The sequence below is a fragment of the Pan troglodytes genome, chromosome 18 (genome assembly GCF_028858775.2).
Source record: "Pan troglodytes isolate AG18354 chromosome 18, NHGRI_mPanTro3-v2.0_pri, whole genome shotgun sequence".
Classification (NCBI taxonomy): domain Eukaryota; kingdom Metazoa; phylum Chordata; class Mammalia; order Primates; family Hominidae; genus Pan; species Pan troglodytes.
Window position 1 is genome coordinate 12,786,376 of NC_072416.2, and position 21,559 is coordinate 12,807,934.

A 21,559-nucleotide genomic window follows, 5' to 3' on the forward strand; every position below is an offset into this window, starting at 1 on the left:
GTTACCTGCCTACCAGCAGTGTCACCAAAAATAAGCTTCTGTGATTCCCTGGGCTTCACTTTCCTCCTCTCTACAATGAGGGTGGTGCTCCTCGGATCCCTGCCTGCAACACTCGGCCTGCACATCAGGGAGCTCAATACACATCCGTCCTTCATGTTCCTTCCAAGCAAGGAAGGCTTGGACAACAGGAATACCATTGACAGAGAGAAGAAATCCAGAATAAGCATGAATCAAAGAGGACAGGCCTGGGCAGGTTCAGTATGAGGCACCCATGGCCATGTCAAGGAGAGAAGCCCACCAAGCACCTAGGGGAACAGGTCAGGAACCCAGGGCAAGAGGTTGAGGCTACAACTGTAGATTGTGGAGGCATCTGCAAAGCTCCAACTACTAAGGACTATATCTAGAGAAGAGGAGCTGATGGGATGCTTGGAGGGCTCTCGCCTGTACAGAGGTGTAGGTCCCCCAAGCATGCAAAAGGCAGATCATCATCAATGAGGCTGGAGTGACTCCTGACTTCCAAGAAGCAGCGGAGTCTGTCAAGGAGTGGACCTTAGCGCAATCCCATTTTACAGATGAGGAAAGGTAAGGTCCTGAAGGGAGAGAGGAAGGAAGAAGATACACTATAAAGGTATTATTTTAGATAGATAATATATATTATTTTATAGATAGCTAAATGATACACAAATATATTATTCTTTGTGAGAGAGAATATCAAAGCTCAAATTCCATCCCAGATCGCCTAACTCAAAGCTCCATATTTTTGCAATACAAACTATCGTTCTCATTATGTGGAACCCACCCAAAGAAGGCCAGATATTAAAGCTGTAAGAGCATTTAGCCCAACTTTCTTACTTGCAGAAGAAACTGAATTTCAGAGTTTGCCGCAAGTCAAGGAATGCAGTTCTGGAAGCTAGTAAAGGAAAGGAAACAGATTCTTCCCCAGAGTCTCCAGAGGGAGCACAGCTTTGCTGACACCTTCATTTTGGTGCAGGGAACCTGATTTCAGACTTCTGCCCTCCAGGGCTGTAAGAGGGTAAAAGTGCATTTCCTTCAGCCACCATGTTTGTGATGATAATTTATTAGAGCAGCTGTAGTAAACTAATACAATCCTGGACCTAGCCCCTTCTCCTAACTCACTATTTTGTTTGAACATCTACTAAGTACCTACTCTCCCTCAAAACAATGTTCTGAGTGCTGGAAGTATAGAATGATGAAGTCATCAATACAAGTGGGATATGGTCTCCCCAAACCAAGAGAACAGGAGCACACAGCACAAGTGGGCGTGGACCAAGGGCATGTGAACTGTGGATGGGATGTAGACTTGAGCAAGTTCGTTTCTAGCTTCTAAATTCCACCCCAGCAAGTACCCCAGACCTGGCTTTAGGAACCATGATATGGCAGCATGAAGTGGGGACCTCATGACAACACATTCTAAGTAGGATTTTGGTAACAAGAAGGATCAAAGCCCCATCTGCATCTCTCATGTCATCTCTGCATTGTTGATGATTCATCTTTTTCATACAACTGCTTGGAGGGCATCAGAGACTTTCCCACATTCAGCGGAGCCAGAGATTTTGGCTGTTTTAATGAATTCTTCTAACCGGTTGCACCACCCCAAATTGACCGTAAAAGTTAACAGATTTGTTTAAGAAACAAAACTTGATCTCAATATATTGTGGACAAATGCTCAATCGAACAGAAAGCTCACTGTTAATTTGCTCTTCCTCCTTCTGTATTCTCCAGCTATCCTGAATTTCTTGTCTCTTCTCCCCTCCAGGCACAAAAATGATAAGGAAACTTTGCTTGGGAAGAATTTGGCAGAGGCACATTCGTGGAGCCAGGTTTTGGGGTTTCGGGTTTCAAAGTACATACCACCCCAGGGTTCTCAAACAGAGGCACACACAGCCCAGCAGAACACACGTGCAGAGCACAAATACAGTACAACTTCCTAGAGCACTGCTTTTACTTGTGATATGGTTTGGCTGTGTCTCCACACAAATCTCATCTTGAATTGTAGTTCCCATAATCCTCACATGTTGTGGGAGGGACCTGGTGGGAGGTAATTTAATCATGAGAATGGTTACCCCCATGCTGTTCTCATGATAGTGAGTGAGTTCTCACAAGATCTGATGGTCTTATTAGGGGCTTTTCCCCCTTTTGCTCACACTTCTCCTTGCTGCTGCCATATGAAGAAGTACATGTTGGCTTCCCCTTCTGCCATGATTGTAAATTTCCAGAGGCCTCCCAGCCACACTGAACTGTGAGTCAATTAAACCATTTTCCTTTATAAATTACCCAGTCTTGGGTATGTCTTTATCAGCAGTGTGAGAACGAACTAATACAACTTAACTATTTGGTGAACGGAAAAATGGACACACTTATCTTTTAAGTCATTTTAAATTATTTGGCCTTAGGACCAACATAGTTACATTATGAGGTAGGAACCAAAATATGCATGAATTTTTAAGATAAAATTCAGAGAAAAGGCCACAAAGGGCACAGCCTGATGTGCAGAGCATGTGTTTATCAGACGCTGTCCCTGTATTGGCTTCCTATTGCTTTTCTAACAAATTACCACCAATTTAGTGGCCTAAGCAGCACAGATTCTTTCTCTTATGGCTCCAGAGGTCCAAAGTCTGAAGTGGGTCAAGCAGCTGGCAGGGTGGCATTCCTTCCAGAGGCCCTAGAGGAGGACCTATCTCCTTGCCTTCTCCAGCTTCTGGAGGATGCTGGCATTCCTTGGATTACAGCCCCTTCCTCCATCTTCAAAGTGCATCACTCCAATCTATGCTTCTGTTGCCACATCTCCTTCTCTGACTCTCACCTCCCTGCCTCCCTTTCATAAGGAATGATTATAAATTGGACTCACCTAGGCTAATCCAGAACAGTCTCTCCATTTCAAGATCCTTAATTTAATTATATTTGCAAAGTCCCTTTAGCCATATAAGGTTAGTATTCACAGGTTCCAGGAATTAGAATGTGGATGTCTTTAGGTGGGGAAGAGGGGGTGGTGGGGACATGATTCTGTCTACCACACCCCCTAGGACTATTTGAGTAACAATTCCTGAGAAGCATTGAACCTAGAAGTCCTAGAAGGGTTTTAGGAAGGATTCTAAGACAGGGACTCAGTTCCTCAAAGCAGGAGCCTAGTGTCCAGAAAGGGAGCCCACATGAGAAGAACAAAGTCAGTGTTAGAGCAGGTGGAGGTCTGGGTTCTGAGCTGAGGTGTCTTGACTCCCCTGAGGCTCAGTTACAGAAGAGGAGTGAGGAGAAGGCTTGGAATTAAGCTCTAACTACCTCCCAACCTCTCTGTATTCATTTTCCCAGGCTGCTGTAACAAAGGATCACAGTCTTTATTACAGCAAAAATGGTTTAAACAACAGAAATGTAATTTGTTCACAGTTCTCAAAGCTAGAAGTCTAAGACAAGGGAGCTGCAGGATTGCTCCTCTGAAAACTGTCTCCTTGGCATACAGATGGCCATCCTCTCCCTGTGTCTTCACATGGTCCTCCCTTTGTGTGTTTATGTTGTGTCTTAATTTCCTGTTCTTATAAGGACACCAGTCATGTTGGGTTAAGGCTTACCTATATGCCCTCATTTTACCATAATTACTCTCAAAGACTCCAGCTCCAAAGTGTCACATTCAGAGATACTAGGTGTTAGGACCCAATATATGACTTTTAGGGAGATACAATTCAGTGCATTCTCAACAATAAACAACATATCAGAGGGTTCTCCTACCCTCGGATGAAACCAGAGACGTGCTTCTTTCTCCTGAAGCCCATTTGAAAACCTCCATGAACCAGGACAGGGATGGAGGATTTCCTATTTTGGAGGAGGGAAGGAAGCCACAGACTCTACAAGTAAACTAAGCACATGATCCCACGAAGGCACATCCAAGGCTCTCTTTTGAAAGTTGATCTTTAACAAAGTTAATTTAGGCTGTGGAGTATTTTTTGGTGAGTTACAAGATTATTTTTATGCTTCTGCAAATGAGCACATCACACCCCAAAACCAGAGACTAAAACAGCCCTCTTCATTCAACCCCAATGAAAACAGGAATTCTTTGGGAATCTCTTGCCCTAGAAGACAGGGAACATGGGAGTGGGGAGTGGGCGGTGGCATGGACAGCTGGCTTCAGCTCCTGTGCTTTTCATGGGAGAAAGGCAGGCTTATGATAGACAGCTAGAAAATTAACCCACAAGAGACAAGCCAAAGCACCAGGCTCAGAAGGTGGAAGGTTAGAAGGAAGCACATTTCTGGTTTCATATTTTAGGAAAGAGATCTTCAAAATGCTCTCAGCCCTACCTCCCTTTTTCAGGGCATGGCTAATATATGGCAGAGGAGACAGCCATCCTGTGTCCTTTTCTAAACAGTTCCCTGAGAAAACTTCTGCATACACATTGGCATAAATGACACGTGAGATCTCGCTGATATCCTGGCTGGTGTGCACTGGTGCAGCAGAACTGGTTATTTAAAGGCTGAAATGCTTCCGTTTTGCTTGTGAATAGCCACATCTTCCAGGAACCCCAAGTGCCCCCTGCCACACAGCCCCTCCCTTGGGAACCCCCCACCTCCCCATAACCAGCCACTAAAGGATTAACACCTCACATAACAGGTGCTCCAGAATTCTACAAAGTGAGTGTCTATTCTGATTCAGCTGTGATAGTGCTGTAGTGGTTAAATATTTTGAGTATTCCTCACAGATGTTAATATCAAACATAAATCTCTCCCACTTTTGTTTAAAACTCATTTTACTGCCCCCTGCCACCGGGGCAATATCCCTTTCCTATCACAAGGCAGTTCTTGTTACAACCTTGTGGGGATTCAGTCAGACTGGTGGGAAAAATTTTGGTGTAGAGAATAGCCACAAACCTTCTTGGAAGGCCTGAAGGTTTTTGCAAAAGTCTGAGAGTAAGTTTATGGCTGAAGGCAACCTAATCCTTACCTTAAGTAAATAGCTTGAAGTGGGTACAAAGGAAGGCAGAGCAGTTTATCTAACTAGCTTGTTTACTCACGTGGTCTTAAGACCAACATTTGATCATTCTTGAGTGCATGATGGCTCTCTCCGGGGTAGGGGCGACCAGGTTAATTACCCACCAATGTGTTTACTCACAACCTTTGTCAATTAATCTTTACTGAATAAATGTGAGTCTCACTGGCAAGTCAAGGCCGTGGCCACTGACTCTGTACAGAACCTTCCTTGGTGTCTGTAAGTGGCACGGACACTCAGCTGGACTGGCAAAGCAGAATATCTGTGCGTCAGGGAACTTTATTCATCTGTCATTGGGTCAGGGTCTGCGGGACAGACCTCGCACAACCTCACCCTGCCTCTGCTTTTTTAGAGAGAGGAACAAACAAGGGCTTCCCATCCCTACCGTTCCCCACAAAGCCTGGGACACGAACATGACTCCAGCCCAATTGGACGTGAGTCTCTACCTAGACTCCTGGCAAATCATAACAGTGGGGTCCCACAAAATGATTTTCTGCTGAGAAATTTTACATATTAAAGCAATGATTGAAACAACACTGATACAGAGACAATGGGTGAGCAATGCCTGGTGATGAAGAATGAATAATCATAGAACTCCCTGCCAGGCTTCAAAATATTTATTATTTTTTAGAAATTCAAATTACTCCACTGTATGTTATATTGGAAGCCATCATTGTCTGAGGTTTTCCATTTACACAATGGGAAATATCAAAGCAGTTAAAATACACAACACCTAGGGAATATAAAAGCGATGATTAAATTAAAATATATTCCATGGCAGGTGTTTTAAAAGAGATGCAAATTATAACAATGAGATAATATTTTTGTCTAGCCAATCAGAAAAATTTTCTGTTTCAAGAGCCAGCCAGAGTTAAGTGACAGAGATAATTTAAGACATAGTTATTAGAAGTGTCCAGTGATTCAATCTTTCTGGGATCAAATTAACGGAACCTTAATTGGTTCTGTATTGATAGTTTTAAAATTCTTTAATTTCAGTAATGGATTCTATTAAAAGCCAATAATCTGTGATGTAGACATTTCATTACAAAGATGTTAAACAAGGTATTGGTTTTCATGGCAAAAAATTGGGGAAAATCTAAATTATCAAGTAAATCATGACATATCCACAGAATGGAAAACATAGAAGATAAAAATGTTTACAAGTAATCTGAAAGCCTCATGATAAAATGTTAAGCAAATTAAAAGCTATCTATAAAATTATATAGTGTGTATTTGTAAATAAGGTATAGGAAAACAGACTAGAGGGAAATAAACCAAAATGTTAATAGCAGTTGTCTGTGGATGGTGAGAGTAAAGGTGATTTTTATTTTCTTTATACTGCCCTGATTCTCACAAAATCCTCTAAAATACATATGTATAGATTACTTGTATATTAGCTGTGATTATTTTTCAACAGTTCTTAAAGTTCTTATATTTTTGATATATATATACATATATATGTGTGTGTGTATATATATATATATATATATATAGTGACATATTTACTGATGAACACAATGATGTCTTGGATTCGCTTTAAAATGATCCAGCAGTGGGTCCATGATAAAAATATTTCTTTCAATGCTGCTAAACAGGAGAGAGACAGAGACAGAGAGAGAGAGAAGAGGAGAGGGGAGGGGGGGAGGGGAGGGGAGAAAGGAGGAGAGGGGAGGGGAGAAAGGAGAGGAGGGGAGGGGAGAGGAGAAGAGAGGAGAGGAGAAGGGAGGGGAGGGAAGAGAAAAAGAAGAGAGGAGAAGAGAAGAGGAAAAACTAGTATCAATTAACCAAGGCAAAACCAATAGCAAATTTGTTTTTAACTAAAGTGCAAATTTGACCATGAAGGTCTTCACCCAAGGCCTGCCATTTTCAAAATCCCATTCGTGGAAGCCATGCACACACCCTAACACCAGAACTACAGCAAGCCTGCCTTTTTCCACAGCTCCACAGCTTCTTCACATCGTTCTGAGTCTACTCACCCAAGTCAGTTAATACTACATTTCCTCAGTCCTATAGATATCTTAGCATTAAAACAATTCACCTGGAAACTATGTCTTTTTCTTTCACCCCTAGGACAGCAGACTAGCAAGACAACATGGATTTCAAATGCCACTCACTCTTCCTGGGCAGGTATTCCTAATTTGAAGAGACAAGATAGAGCAGGAGACATTCAGCCATTTGTGACAACAAAACAGAAATCTGCAAAAAGCTCAATGTTTGATGGTAAGAAATGCCATCCAGAGGGGAATTTGGAAGCTATCAAGACCACTCAAGACTGGCAGCCTTGAGGAACAGGTTAAGAGGAGAGGAAGTCTTCAATTGTGAACTCAATTCTGCTCCTCCATGAGCCAGCCTTCCCTCTACAGCTCATCTTCAGCCACGGGGGATGACAACCTGTAGGGGCAGGCACCCAGGACGCAAGCCTCTTCCAGACCAGCTCTCCAATTTGACCCCAGATCCCGACCCTCAGACCTGTGGATGAAGCTGTCCCTCCTCTGCATTCCCATGGTCCCATGAATACAATCATACTGGACTTGCATTATGAGTCTCCCCAGCTAGATTCTGAAACAAATTGATCACAGATGCATCCACAAAGCATTTTGGTCCAAGGACAAAGCCACGAAATGTATGAAGAATGAACATACATTTGACCTGTGAACAACACACTGCATGGGTCTACCTATATGCAAATTTCTTCTCCCTCTGCCAACCCCTGAGGCAGCAAGACCAACCCTTCCTCTTCCTCCTCCTCCTCAGCCTCCTCAATGTAAAGACAAGGATGAAGACCTTTATGATGACCCACATCCACTTGAATAGCAAACATATTTTCTTCCTTATGATTTTCCTTATGATCTTCTTTTCTATGGCTTACTTAAGAATCTACTATATAATACATATAGCATACAAAATTTGTATTAATTGACTGTCTATGTTATTGGTAAGGCTTCTGATCAACAGTGGGCTATAGTTTATGGGAATCAAAAGTTATACATGGATTTTAAACTGCATGGGGGTTAATGCAACTAACGCCTGCATTATTCAAGGATCAACTGTGTTAATAAACCAATAAATAAATCAAATCCAAGGAAGTCTATGAAAGGGTTTCAGAGGGTCTGTGATCCCCTGAAATTGCACATAATTTTGACTGCATGTTTATGAACACGCACTCCTCTGGAAGGGTCTGTAGCCTTCATTAGATTTTAAAGTGGTCCCCAACTCCCCCCAAAATCACCCCAAATTATCTTAAATTCTTTGAGTGAGTTTGTGAGCCAAGCTTCAAGGTGTCAGTGATTTTTGGAAATCACAACTTACATTTTAGAGTGAGTTTATTTTTGTTTTGGCAAAAGAGTCACTGTTAGGGACCAATGGAAACAATTAACCTTTTTCAAGTCAGGGATTGTAGTTTTCAAGTCAGGGATTGTAGTTTAAGAGAAGATCCTTTCCATATGCCAACTTCAGCAAAAAAAAATCACAAACAGAAAGAAACTTCCATTCCAATTAATATTTTCCCTCCTGAAATGGGTAACATAGCCACCTCCATGGAAGGGAACCTGAGTTCGAAGATCTACGATGCATTAATGGAGCAAATATTCTTTCTCTGAATGCTCTATTGTATTATGTAGATTTTTTCGCTCTGCACATCAACATCTATTTCAAAGTTTAAAAAATGGAGACAATATATCAATTGCCATCCCATGGAAAGTTCCAAAATTTGAACAGAAAGTGAAAGCATTTGGAAAGCAATTTCAGGTTCGTTTTTCTTTGGGGGAATGTGGGGGAATAGGAGAAGTGAATAAACAACAGAATAGTATCTAGAGCATTTTCTGCCATAAGCAGATGTTCCAAATGCAGGAGAATACAACTGACAAAAAAGAATAATTTGCCAACTGAAAAACCAGAGAGGAGTCTGGCTGGCTCTTTAGAATACAAACATATTACTACAGTAAGATGTGCAAAACAAGCTGAATATACTTTATTAAGTAATAATGATTAACCTGATACAAGTGCAAAAACACCCCATTTCGAGATCATTGGCAATTATTCTAAACATTGTCTTCTGTAGATGAGCTTCTTAGCCAAAAACATTTTCACTAGTAAATATGACGCCAGCTGAACTACTTAAGTTTTTATTTATATATGTGTGTGTGAGTTGATATATACATAGGTTGTCTGCTTTTCAAATATCTTCTACCTTCAGGATAATGTAAAGTCTTTTGGGAACTTGAGGTGATGATGCAGGGATTATAAATTCCTCCTCCATGCCAGGCAAATTTATACTGAATTACTCACACACTTGGAAAAAGTGAGGATGTTGGTTTTCAGCCAAATGCTTGGCCTAAAGCACCAAGGCTTGGAGATTTTTTTAAAAAATCAAGGATTTGAGAGGTACAGAGTGTCTGAATAAGAAAGAGCCTCAGAGGTGACCCAACCCAACCTTGCAAGCCCAATTTTCCACCTCATTCCTGAGGGACAGACAGTCACTGTTAGCTCAATCATATCCTGACATATCCTTCCTATTCCATGAATCCTCGCAGTCTTCTGTTAGAGACCTAATTGCCGAAGCTTATTCCTCATATCAAGATGAAACTTTACTCCTTATAGTTTCACTCTTGGCCAGGTGCCGTAGCTAACGCCTGTAGTCCAGCACTTTGGGAGGCCAAAGCGGGTGGATCACCTGAGGTCAGGAGTTCAAGACCAGCCTGGCCAACATGGTGAAACCCCATCTCTACTAAAAATACAAAGTTAGCTGATGGTGGTGGCAAGTGCCTGTAATCCCAGCTACTCAGGAGGCTGAGGCAGGAGCATCACTTGAACCCAGGCGGCAGAGGTTGCAGTAAACCGAGATCGTGCCATTGAACTCCAGCCTGGGCGACAAGAGCAAAACTCTGTCTCAAATAATAACAATAATAATAATAATTATTATTATTATTATTATTTCACTCTTATGTCTGTCCTCAGAACAATAACAAAATTAAGACTTAACCTTCTACCTTGTAACAGCCCATGGAGTATCTGAACACTTCTCCCATATCCCCTCTGAGATTTCCCTTCTCCAGGCTAAACATCCCTAAATACTTCTTCTGAAACTCTTAATATATTTCATTTAGAGTCTACGCAATCCTAAAGGCCCTTTTTCTGCATGCATTGCAATTTTTCAACGTCCATCTTTAGATATTACTCCTCAGAACTAAGTGCAATGCTACATATAATGGTGTTAGTGTTGCTGGAGACATCACCAGTTGTACCACTGAAGCATCACCCCACACCCTTGCTAAAAGAAGCAATTTTGCTCAGTGGCAATTACCCATTCTCAGAGAGGAATCCTGGATCTCTATCATTGTTGTTTGAGCAGTGGGAATGTGACCCAGTTCTGGTCACTGACATGTAAGAGGAAGTCTACTCCAATGAAAGGATAGAGGCCCTAGAAGAAGGCTTATTTTTCTCTCCCTTTTTTTCCAGTTTTGAATGCTAGGAGGTGAAGGTGTGATGGCTGGAACAGAAGCAGCCATATTGTGACTCAGATAAACCAGCAGCTGAGGAAGGCAAAGTAGAAGAATGGGAAGGATCTGAGTCCTCAATGTGACATTAAGTCACTAAGCTAGATCTGAGGCTCCTTACTAAGCAAAAAACTGAATGTCTTTAATGGTTTAAGACACTGTTGGTCAAAGACTCTGTTACTTGCACCTGAAAGCACTCCAAACAACAGAAGAGGTATAATGGAGCTATCACCTCCCTTGATTTAAACATTATATTTCTATAAATGTGGCCTCCACTTTTTATAAGGCCACAACATATGTGACCTCCACATATATTTCTAGATATGTGGCCTCCACATATCCCCACTTAGGATCTGCTGAGCTTCTGGTCAATACAAAATAAACAAACAAACAAATAAAAAGTCTGTATTTGAGTACCATGATCTCAAATACTCACAGAAACCATATCATTAACATAAATGTATGAATCACCCTAGATATGGGATAACAGAGTGGGGACAGCTGTAGTGAATTTGAAAATGCATGCTGTCTAAAGACATTAAAATTCAAGCATTTAAAAATGCTGTACTGGTGAAACAAAATGCATCTATGAGCCAGATTCAGTGTGCAGTACACCGGTTCATGACCCTTGCAAAAACCATTCCCAAGTGAGTTGGATGTGATAGTTGGAACAGAGGCAGCCGCATTATGACTAAGTGAGTTGGAAAGTCTCACATCCCCCTTTCTGCAATAGTGAAAATTCTTCTTCAAACTATTGAGAGAGGTTGGTCAAAAGGCACCAACTTCCAGTTGTAAGGTAAATAGGTTCTAGAGACCTAATGTATAGCATGGTGACTGGTGATAGCATGGTGACAATACAAAAATGTATTGTATACAGGCAATTTGCTAAGATACCACATCTTAAGTAATCTCATCACACAATAAATGTAACCATGTGAGGTAATGGATATGTTAATTAGTTTGATGGTGACAATCATCTCACATTTACATGTATATCAGAATATCATTTGGGGCTGGGGATGGTGGCTTATGCCTGTAATACCAGCACTTTGGGAGGCCAAGGGAAGAGGATTGCTTGAGTCCAGGAGTTCAAGACCAGCCTGGGCAACATGGTGAGACCCCCGTCTCTACCAAAAATTTAAAAATTAGCCTGATATCATGGCACATGCCTGTGTTCCTAGCTACTTGGGAGGCTGAGATGAGAGGATCACCTAAGCCCAGGAGGTTGAGGCTGCAGTGAACTAGGATCATGCCACTGCACTCCAGCCTGGGCAACAGAGTGAAACACTGTTTTCTTAAAAAAAAAAAAAAATTGTGTTGTACACCTTTAATATATACAATTTTTCTTTGTCAGTTAACCTCATTAAAGCTGAGTGCGGTACCAGGGGAACCTCCAGTGCAGTCTTTAGAGTGGCTCCATCACTTCAATCTGAAGTTTTGAATTTTAATTCCTTCATCCAACATCCTAATCCTTTTAGTCAAGACAACCAAAATATGAACATCAAAATCTGTTATTTGTCTTGCATCTGAGCCCGTTCCCTAAATCAAATGTATTCGTAGTCATTAACTTGAAAGGGTAATAAAATAAGAGCAAAAGAATAAGAACCCAAAGCCCTAGGTTCTAGTTACAGCTTTGAACAATGCACAAATTACTGCAACTCCCAGATCCTTTATTTCCTCATCTGAAAATAGAGATTCTTTAAACAAATACCTTTGGAGCTGCCAGGTTCCCCAGGCTATCACTGAGTTATTAATCCTTGGCAGAGATAAAATGAGAAACTATATATGTCCACACTCTAAATCCCTAAGCCTCGTGCAAACATATGGTCCAGTTGGTGGAGTCATTTAGTGCAAAGGTCAATGAGATAGTCTTCTCCTACAATCACTTTCACGCTGGCCACATTTAGCTTCAGTTTGCCAGGATAAAGCTCTCAGCAAGTCCTACAAAGGCAATCTGGTTGTCCCAGTTAAGAAAATACAAATCATTTCATATTAGACCCTCCACTTCTGACAGTTCTGTGGGATTCACTCCCAGTTTCTTGCAGAGCATATCCTCATGTAACCACATCATCCTTAATCACTCTTTCTGGTTATTAAAAAGTACGTGTACACTGGAGAAAAATAAAAACTAAAAAATGCAGACACAATAACAATAGCATTCCTGTAATAAGCATTTATTATAAGGTAGGCACTGAGACATGGACTAATATCCATGATATCATTTAAATCTCACAACTCTATAAAGTGGATGCTATTATTGTTCCCATTTTAGAGATGAAGACATTGAGGCTCAAGATATTAAGAACTTCCCCATGATCACCCAGCCAGTGAGAGGTGGAATCCCTGAATTTAAATTCAGGCAATCTAACTCAAAGTACAATATATTAACCACTTGATAATGACATTCTTTAAAAGATTAAAGCAGCCATGAGTCTACCACCCCAAAGATAACTGCTATTCATATTTTGGTATGTTTGTTGCCAGTCTTTCCTTGATGAGGCACAAAATTTTCAGAGCTGGAAGAGATCTTAGTGATAATTTTGTCCCAAATCCTCATTTTGCAGGAGAACCAGAGGTTCAGACAGCTGAAGGGCCTTTTCTAAGGTCACACAGGTATTTTTGGAAATTGAATTTCATTCTTCAGACTCTTTGTCCAAGGTTTTCTTGGATCTTCCAACTCAAGTTGATTCATCATGGCTGCCTGGAGTACTGTGTTGAGAAGGCCTTAAGGCCAGTGGGCTCAACAGGGCCAGCTGTTATAGGAGATTAATGATGGCAGCAGTGAATATGGCATCCATGGTTGCATACATGCCATAGATCTGCCGTCTTATCCAGGAGCAGCCCCTGGAAGAGCTACTTCCCTCACCTACATCATAGGCCTCACAGCCAAGTGCCTTCAGGACACTGTGTACGTAACATAAATGAGTGAAGTGAAGTGAAGTGAAGTGAAGTGAAGTGAAGTGAAGTGAAGTGAAGTGAAGTGATTGTTGGGAATTTAAGAAAGGAGGGGCACCTGTCCTGTCCCAGGATGGCAGTGGGAGGGCAGGGATCGTGGCAGGTGGGGTTGGGGGATGAGATTCATCTCCAGCCAACTGTTGCCATAGGGGGAATCAGGGCCAGTGTGGCCAGGCCTTCTGACTGTTTCAAAGCAGCATGAAGTTTGGATTTTCTTTTCAATGGGATGTCTTCCAACTTTAAAACGTTGGCAAAGAATTAGAAGTTGAAAGATCAAGGGTGGGGGATACAGGACAAACAAAAGACACCAATTAATAACCTTATAATGTCTCATTTATGTGATGACTTATCAGAGGCTACCAACTCTCTATTACAAACCAGAGATTCAGTTCCTGTTTCTCTTCTGCACAGCCCTCTTTCTCTCTCTTTCCCCACTCACTCTGCCTACAGTAGCATTTTCCATCTGAGGCTATGAGAAAGAAGATAAACACCGCTCCAAACCCACCAGACCACAGCTCTTCAGGGCCCAAACGATTATCAGCAACCCCTGAGGGCTACTTGGAGTGTGAGTCACGCTACCAGGAGGATGCCTGTTGGTCTCTGATGACTTAAGTGAGGAGGTGTTGATGATCGCATCTGACATGCCTCATGGAAAAGACTAAAGATAGGTCTCCCCACTCTCCCAGGAACTACCTGATGCCTCTTTAACAGGAGCTGAGTGGGCTCCACCAACATTCCGATCTGTGCGTCTGCCCTTTTCGAGAGCTTTCAGTGTTTAATGGGAAGGCCCATCACTCGCATCCAAACCCTGGAGCTGCCAGGTTACAAGAGCACCAACTTCCACCTCCTGCTGATGAGCTGTTACTCAGCAGTTCTCTACAGGCCTTTCCTATGTAACCCCCCAATTTATGCTAATCCTCAGGATGGCTGGTAATTATCTGCCCACTAGAGAGAAGAGAAAAATTGGCAAACACCTATGAAATCAGTCAGCATTGAGGGAACAAACACTGCACGAATGCCCTGAACCATATTGTGATATGTTCATCCGGAAGCTCCAACAAGCTGGCATCGGAGCCAATGCCTAGATTCATTCAATCAACAAACATTTACCGTGTAACAAACGCAAAGGGCAGGACAAGTGCGAGGTACTGAAAAGGATGCCCCTATGGAGCACAAATGAATCTTATTAATGGTGGAAAAAGAGAGAAATTGTTAAAATAATTGTGGTATGAACTGAACACTCTGCAGCCATTGAAAATCAAGTTTAAGAAGTCTATGTAGTGATAAAGGAAAATTCCAAGAATACATAATCAAGTTTTAAAAAATATATAAAAGCAGGTTGTGAAACAAAACTGGGTCAAAATCCGAGTGAACACACTCAGTAACCTTCCTTTTCTGCTCCTAAGACATAGAATTTATAAAGAAACCTTTAGTTATTTTTAAATTTACATAGTATTGCTTGGAAATAAGAAAAGAGAATCACAGATGAAAAATAGAGAGTAATCCCTAAAAATAAATGAACTGAAAGATGGGACTCTAGGGTTTCAAGTAGGAATCAAAGCCACATAATCCATGGAGGATAGGTCCAATATGACCATGAGAACAGAGGTGTCAATGTCCATCCAGGGAAAAAGGGGAAGAACTGGACCTAGAATGAGGCTGCTAGGTGTGGATGGTGCTGGAACATCCACACCATCCACCATTAGTCACAGCCAAAAAGCAGGACCCTATCTGTGTCAAGGAGCCAAAATGAAGTCACCTACATGAGATGGACTCCTAAGCCTGTACCACAGGCCATGTAGAATGGGAAGAGAGTACAAACCTGAGCTGCTGACATGGGCTCTGGCTTAAAATACACACCCTCACAGATATAGGGCATAAGAAATCATAAAGTTGCCTTGAAAATAAGTTCACAAACAAAAATTAAAGAACATATGTGAACATCCAACTAACTGACTCTACAAATGAAGGACTTCACAACTGAAGAAGGAAAGATGCTAGAGCAATCACAGAAGAACTTTATAATACATATTTTTTAATCTTGGAAGGGACAGGGGAGGGAGTTACATGCACAAAGTGAGAAGAGTTTTTCATTATTTATAACACAAAAAACAGGGAGGTGTAAAGAGGGACCAAGTATTATCTTGGAAATAAAGTATATCCTTGTTGAAATCCATAACTCAACAGATAGTCAAAATAATAGACCATCCATGCTGTTTCTTTCTAAAATAAAATAATAGACCAGACACAAATGAAATGATGTAGTTAACTGGAGTATAGAATTGAAGAAACCTTCCCAAACACAGCACAAACAGACAACTGGAAAAAAAAAAAGATACATGGAGAATTGATTGAGAAATTACATATATACATATATAGTACAGTCATGTGCTGCATAAGGAGGTTTAGGTCAACAATGGACCACAAGTACACAATGCTGGTCCCATAAGATTATATTCTAAGTTTTTGCTGTACCTTTTCTGTGCTTAGATATGTTTAGATACACAAATACTTACCAATGTATTACAGTTGCTTACAATATTTAGTATAGCATTCATACAGTAGAGTATGCTGTAGAGGCTTGTAGCCTAGGAGCAACAGCCTATAGCACATAGCCTAGGTGTGTAACAGACTATACCACCTAGGTTTGTGTACGTGCACTCTGTGATGTTCACACGATTAAATCACCTAACGATCCATTTCTCAGAACGTGTCCCACCATGAAGCAACGCATGACTATACATATGCATGTATATTCAGAAGCAGAGAATAGAAAGAATGATGGAAAGAAAGAATCCAACAGATAGCGGCTGAGACTTTTCCAGAATTAAAGAAAATCTTGAATCCTCTAAGAAAGTCCACAGAGGGCAAAGCACAATAAGAAAAACCATATATACTATAAAATCCTGAGCATGCAACTAAATAGATAAAACGAAATACACCAAAGTGTCAGTAATGTTTACCCATGGTGATAGGATTTGGAGAGAGATTTTTATCTTCTTTAAATTTCAATGTATTTCCTAAGTGCTCTACAATGAAAAGGCATTATTTTTATATGTCTGCGGAGGAGAGAAGCATTTGTTATGTCAAATACACATATACAGATAAACAGTTTTTTTAAAAATCTGCCCTCAAACGACTTACACTCTGGCAGAAGACATGAGGCTTGCATAGGAATAACATAGAAAACGAAACCCAAGTGATAACTGGCATGGATGGATATAGCTAAAATCTGAGCCTCGTCTTTTCCTGCATGGAGCAATTAGGAATATGGGGAGAAGTGATGGGGGGTGAGAGGGTTAAGGACACTGAGCAGAAGTGTAAAGATCTAGCCCATATTCTGGGCTTACCACGGACTATTACTGCAGCTGGAGTGTATTTCACTTAGACAGGGTCAAAATGGCCAAGCCAAGATAAGATTAGAACTTCATCTACATCGAGCATTATTTTCACCTCTTATTTATTGATTTTAATTTTCTTTCTTTCTTTTTTTTTTTTTTTTTTGAGACAAAGTCTCACTCTGTCACCCAGGCTAGAGTGCAGTGGCATGATCTTGGCTTGCTGCAACCTCCACCTCCCAGGTTCATGCAATTCTCCCTGCCTCAGCCTCCTGAGTAGCTGGGATTACAGGGGCCTGCCACCACATCCAGCTGATTTTTGTATTTTTGTAGAGATGGGGTTTCAGCATGTTGGCCAGGCTGGTCTTGAACTCCTGACCTCAGGTGATCCACCCACCTCGGCCTCCCAAAGTGCTAGGATTACAGGTGTGAACCACCTCACCCAGCCTTATTTTCACCTCTAATTTAGTTATATTGCAAGACTACCCAATGATGCGAGCAAAACATTAGCACCTCCATTGTAAATTAAATTAACACCACAAAAATCCACCACATTTGCATGACATTTCAATTGTTATAAGGCTTTGTTATTTTCTTCAACGGTCAAGTAGACAGACAGAAGGAAAATGTGGCACATATACACCATGGAATACTATGCAGCCATAAAAAAGGATGAGTTCATGTCCTTTGTAGGGACACGGATGAAGCTGGAAACCATCATTCTCAGCAAACTAACGCAAGGACAAAAAACCAAACACTGCATGTTCTCACTCATAGGTGGGAATTGAACAATGAGAACACTTGGACACAGGAAGGGGAACATCACACACTGGGGCCTGTCATGGGGTGGGGGGAGGGGTGATGGATAGCACTAGGAGATATACCTAATGTAAATGACGAGTTAATGGGTGCAGGACACCAACATGGCACATGTATACATATGTAACAAACCTGCACGTTGTGCACATATACCCTAGAACTTAAAGTAAAAATAAAAATAAAAATAAAAAAAGTTAAAAAAAATGTGTGTGTGTGTGTTCATTTTAACTGATAACCAAATTGACTACTATTCTTACCAGCAGGGGCACTATCATGTTGCCAATGTAGAAGTAAATATAACACACGTGTGTTCTGGATGACTTTACCAAATCAACATCATTTTAACAGGAGGCAGAGGCCTTGTCAATCTAGGAAGGTTGAGGCTGTAGTCATAATACCATTTGCAAGCGAGGCAAGGCAGAGTTTTAAGCAATGCACCGTGACTGTTTCTTTGGAGACAAATAAACTCAATGTTCAGCTCTAAATGAAACATGTGGCAGAAGCACAAGCCATCTATATATGTTACTAATGGAAGGAAGGGCTGTTCACCTCTCAGACAATCTCCTTTCTAAATACATCCCCAGTTTCTCAAAATACGACCTTTTAAACCAACTTCTCTTGGTATCACCCAACTCCTCTCAATATCACCGTTCCACATGGGGACCAGACATATACCCCGATGTTACCTCCACTGAGCTCTTTGCTTCCCTGCCACCTTGCCTCATCTCCCTACAGTTCCACCAGAATCACAGAGAGTGGCCAATGTCTCCAAGACCAACTCTGAAAGTCCCAACAACAATCAGGAGTATCGAATCCCCTCCTCCATTTTTGAACCAATGGACCCTTTCATTCTTCTTCTCTCCAACCCCTCTTAAATCTCTACTCTTGATTTCTCTGGAAATGTCTTTTCTCATCTTCCTCTTGCCCTTTCCTGATTGCTTTTCTCTTCTTACTCTTAAGTGAGGTCACATTTTGGTCCACATCCCCAAAAGGCAGTTTCATCCCAAAGGAGAGAAGAATGTTTCCACCCATACTCCCTGGACTTCTCAAAACTTTCTTTCTAATGCCCCCTTCAAGGGAAGAACAGTTGCTGGTCTAGTTGGTCACAGCCTGCCATTCACTGGGTCAAGATTCACTAGCAGGCAGGGTCACTGCCTATCAAGGGGGTTCCCTTCCATGACCCTACACTCTTCCGGCTTCTCTCTGCCTACGGTTGGATGAATGAGTCACATGACAGCCTGAGCCACACACCTATCGACTGAGACTTAGAAGTAAGAGCCAAAGCCTACCCGGAACCTCCCAGTCTCACACCACCTTTTCCAATTCAGCTTTTCCCAGATTTCTCCATTGGGTTGTGCCAAACCCTCATGGATCCAGAAATTTCACTTTCAGTATGGTTACTGTTTCCAGTCTATCACTCCTTTAGAAAAACTCAAGAAGGAAGAAGGGATCCGTGGTAATATTTAAATCCCAAAATCATACTCCAAGGCGTGGCTGGAAACCGGCTGTTCTTCTCCCTCAATGCCTTCTTTAGAAGATTGGCCCCTCCCACACAAAAGCCCTCTAGGCTGTGATTCATCATAGCTCTCCATGCTCAGCCCCTCCCACAAAATGAAACTGATCCCTTGTCCCTCCTGAAGATGGATGACATCATTAAAGTATGGGCTTGATTTAGTGGAATGGAAGATCACAGCTTGGGATCAGAAATTCAGCTACCTAGCTACATCAGCCACTATGTGGTCTTGGCAAATTCCCTTAACTCCCCTATGGCTCAGTCACTTCATCTGAAAGTTACAGCATGCTCCAAGAAACCCTAAGATGCTCTCCAGTTCTGAAATTGTCAGTGGTGGCAGAGCATGGCTAGTCCCTACTCTCTTCTTCCCAGACAGGAGCCCCCCAAAACTGAGAAGTGTCTGGGAAAATGCTCAGCTACACACAGGAATTCTGCTAGCCTGCAAATCATTTAAAATGAATGTTTAATAAGACACTGCATCAACTGTGTGCTTCAGCTGAATGTGCTGCAGCCCAGGAGACCTGAAAGAATTAATACGGTTACCAAAGGAGCTGGTAGGAATCGCTGAAACAGAAGCAAAAGCTGATGTGATGAATATAAAAGTGCTTTGAGAGCATCAAAAGGAAAGCGCTACAGTGAATGTCTGCTCACTCCACTAGAATATCTCCTGCCATCTAAGGGACACTCTCCAAGAAGGTCTCAGGGCTAGAGGCTACGGCACACAAGTACACTTACTCTTTCCTCGCCTTCTGAACTCCCAATCTTTTCTCAGGACTTAGAGGACAGTACACACACAACTCCAATCTTTCCCTTTTTTCTCATTCCTCACTTTACTTCTTCATTCCAGCCTTCTTCCTTCCCTCCACTTCTGTGCAATTCCCAAACCAGGCTGTCATAACATCGCCTTCAAATCTCTCTCCCTTCTTCTCCAAACCAAAGCTCCCAGGCTGTCCACAAAAAAGACCCTCCCTCTCATTCAGAGCCAACGGATTTTTGTACACTCTTTCTTGCATTTTGAGACTCTCCAACTTTAGTACCAAGACCCATCTTTGTTCAGGAGCCAACTCCTTCATCTGAGGGCCTTGGAGCCCCAGACAAAGAACACATAAGGAAAATGCCAGGCCCTCCATGCTCTGGGTTTGGAGTTAATTCTCTCCACTCCCACCCACTCCCCTTGAGGAACGGGTCTCTCCTCCGCTCCTCTGGCCCAGGGCTTCTCAAACTCCCCACCTCTGTTCCTCTAACTGCAGAGTCAGAGGAAGCATGACATTTTTTCTGCCCTTTTGTGCTTTACCTAAAAACTTTGCATTTTCTTCCAGAACCTACCCACATTTAATAATTTTTAGAAATAGTTTTAGTCACTTACCATAAGAGGAAAAAATGGACATTTCCCCACAAAACAATCAGGTAAAACTGGCATTGTGAAAATAGGAAGCATATGTCTCCAGTGCTCCTGGGCCCACCTCTGTGCCCCATGGTACTCGTAAATCTCCAAACATGCCACCACCGCCACCACCACCACCCCACAGCCTACTTCTCAGTTTTCTGAGCGCTTCCTGGCACACACACACCAAAGTGCTCCGGTGTACACCATTTTCAGAAACAAGGCAAAAGGCATTTCCATTCATTTCTGGGTTGGAGAGGCAAGACCTGGTTCTCACCAGGGCCAGTGGCCACGACCCTCCCACCCCCACCCCCACCCCCACCCCCACTTCACATCAAGACAGATTCTAGGGGCGTCCGAAGACCTGCAGCAGCTGCCATGCAGCTGGTGGCTTCCCAGGTCCTGGCAGGGCATCAGTTTCCGGCCTTACCTTGTCAGCCATGATCATAGATGCGCCCCCATGAATGCCCAAGATGGGGACGAAGGTGTGGGAGGAGATAAAATCCAGCATCTGGGCTACGGCCTCCTGGTCCGTGTCGTCCCCAAACACGAGGCCGTGGATGCGTGCCCCGGACATGAGGTCGCACACGTGCGTGATGAGGCTCTTGGGGTCGGTGCGGTTCATCAGCAGAGCTACCACGTTCACGTCCAGGGGCAGCCCCGCCGCCTGCTCGGGGCCCCACAGTGTTCGAAGTTCGCGCTCTGTCACGTCGTGGCTGTGACCCAGCATCACCGCAATATTTAGCGCGGGGGGACCCTTCTCCGCCGCCGCGCTCGGCGCCGGACCGCGCCAGACCAGAAGGGCCGGCAGCACCAGCAGGGTCCAATAGCCCACTCTGCCCATAGTCGCCACTGACGGTCCCTGCAAGGTGAAGAGTGAGAGGCAGGGCCGCGGTGAGCAAGGCGACCAGAAGAAAGGGATTACCAACTTGGCCTCCTGCTCTAGGAGCCAGGCATGGAACTTAGCAGCAGGATAGGCTGCTGGGATCACGGACTCCATTCCCAGTCCCCGACGCCATCCACATCCCTCGATCCATCTCTAACTCTATCCACAACTCCAAT

General features: G+C 42.7%; 1 protein-coding gene across 3 annotated transcripts in view; it reads right to left on the reverse strand.

Moving 5' to 3' along the window:
• GRIN2A (glutamate ionotropic receptor NMDA type subunit 2A) overlaps nt 1-21,559 on the reverse strand; it is a 428,905-nt gene that overhangs the window by 405,933 nt on the left and 1,413 nt on the right. For 2 of the 3 annotated variants that reach the window (XM_054668020.2, XM_054668019.1), the window contains exon 2: nt 20,928-21,359. In XM_054668020.2, coding sequence (XP_054523995.1) covers nt 20,928-21,341 — 414 coding nt within the window. In that variant the 5' untranslated portion in view covers nt 21,342-21,359. 3 annotated transcript variants of the gene reach the window in all.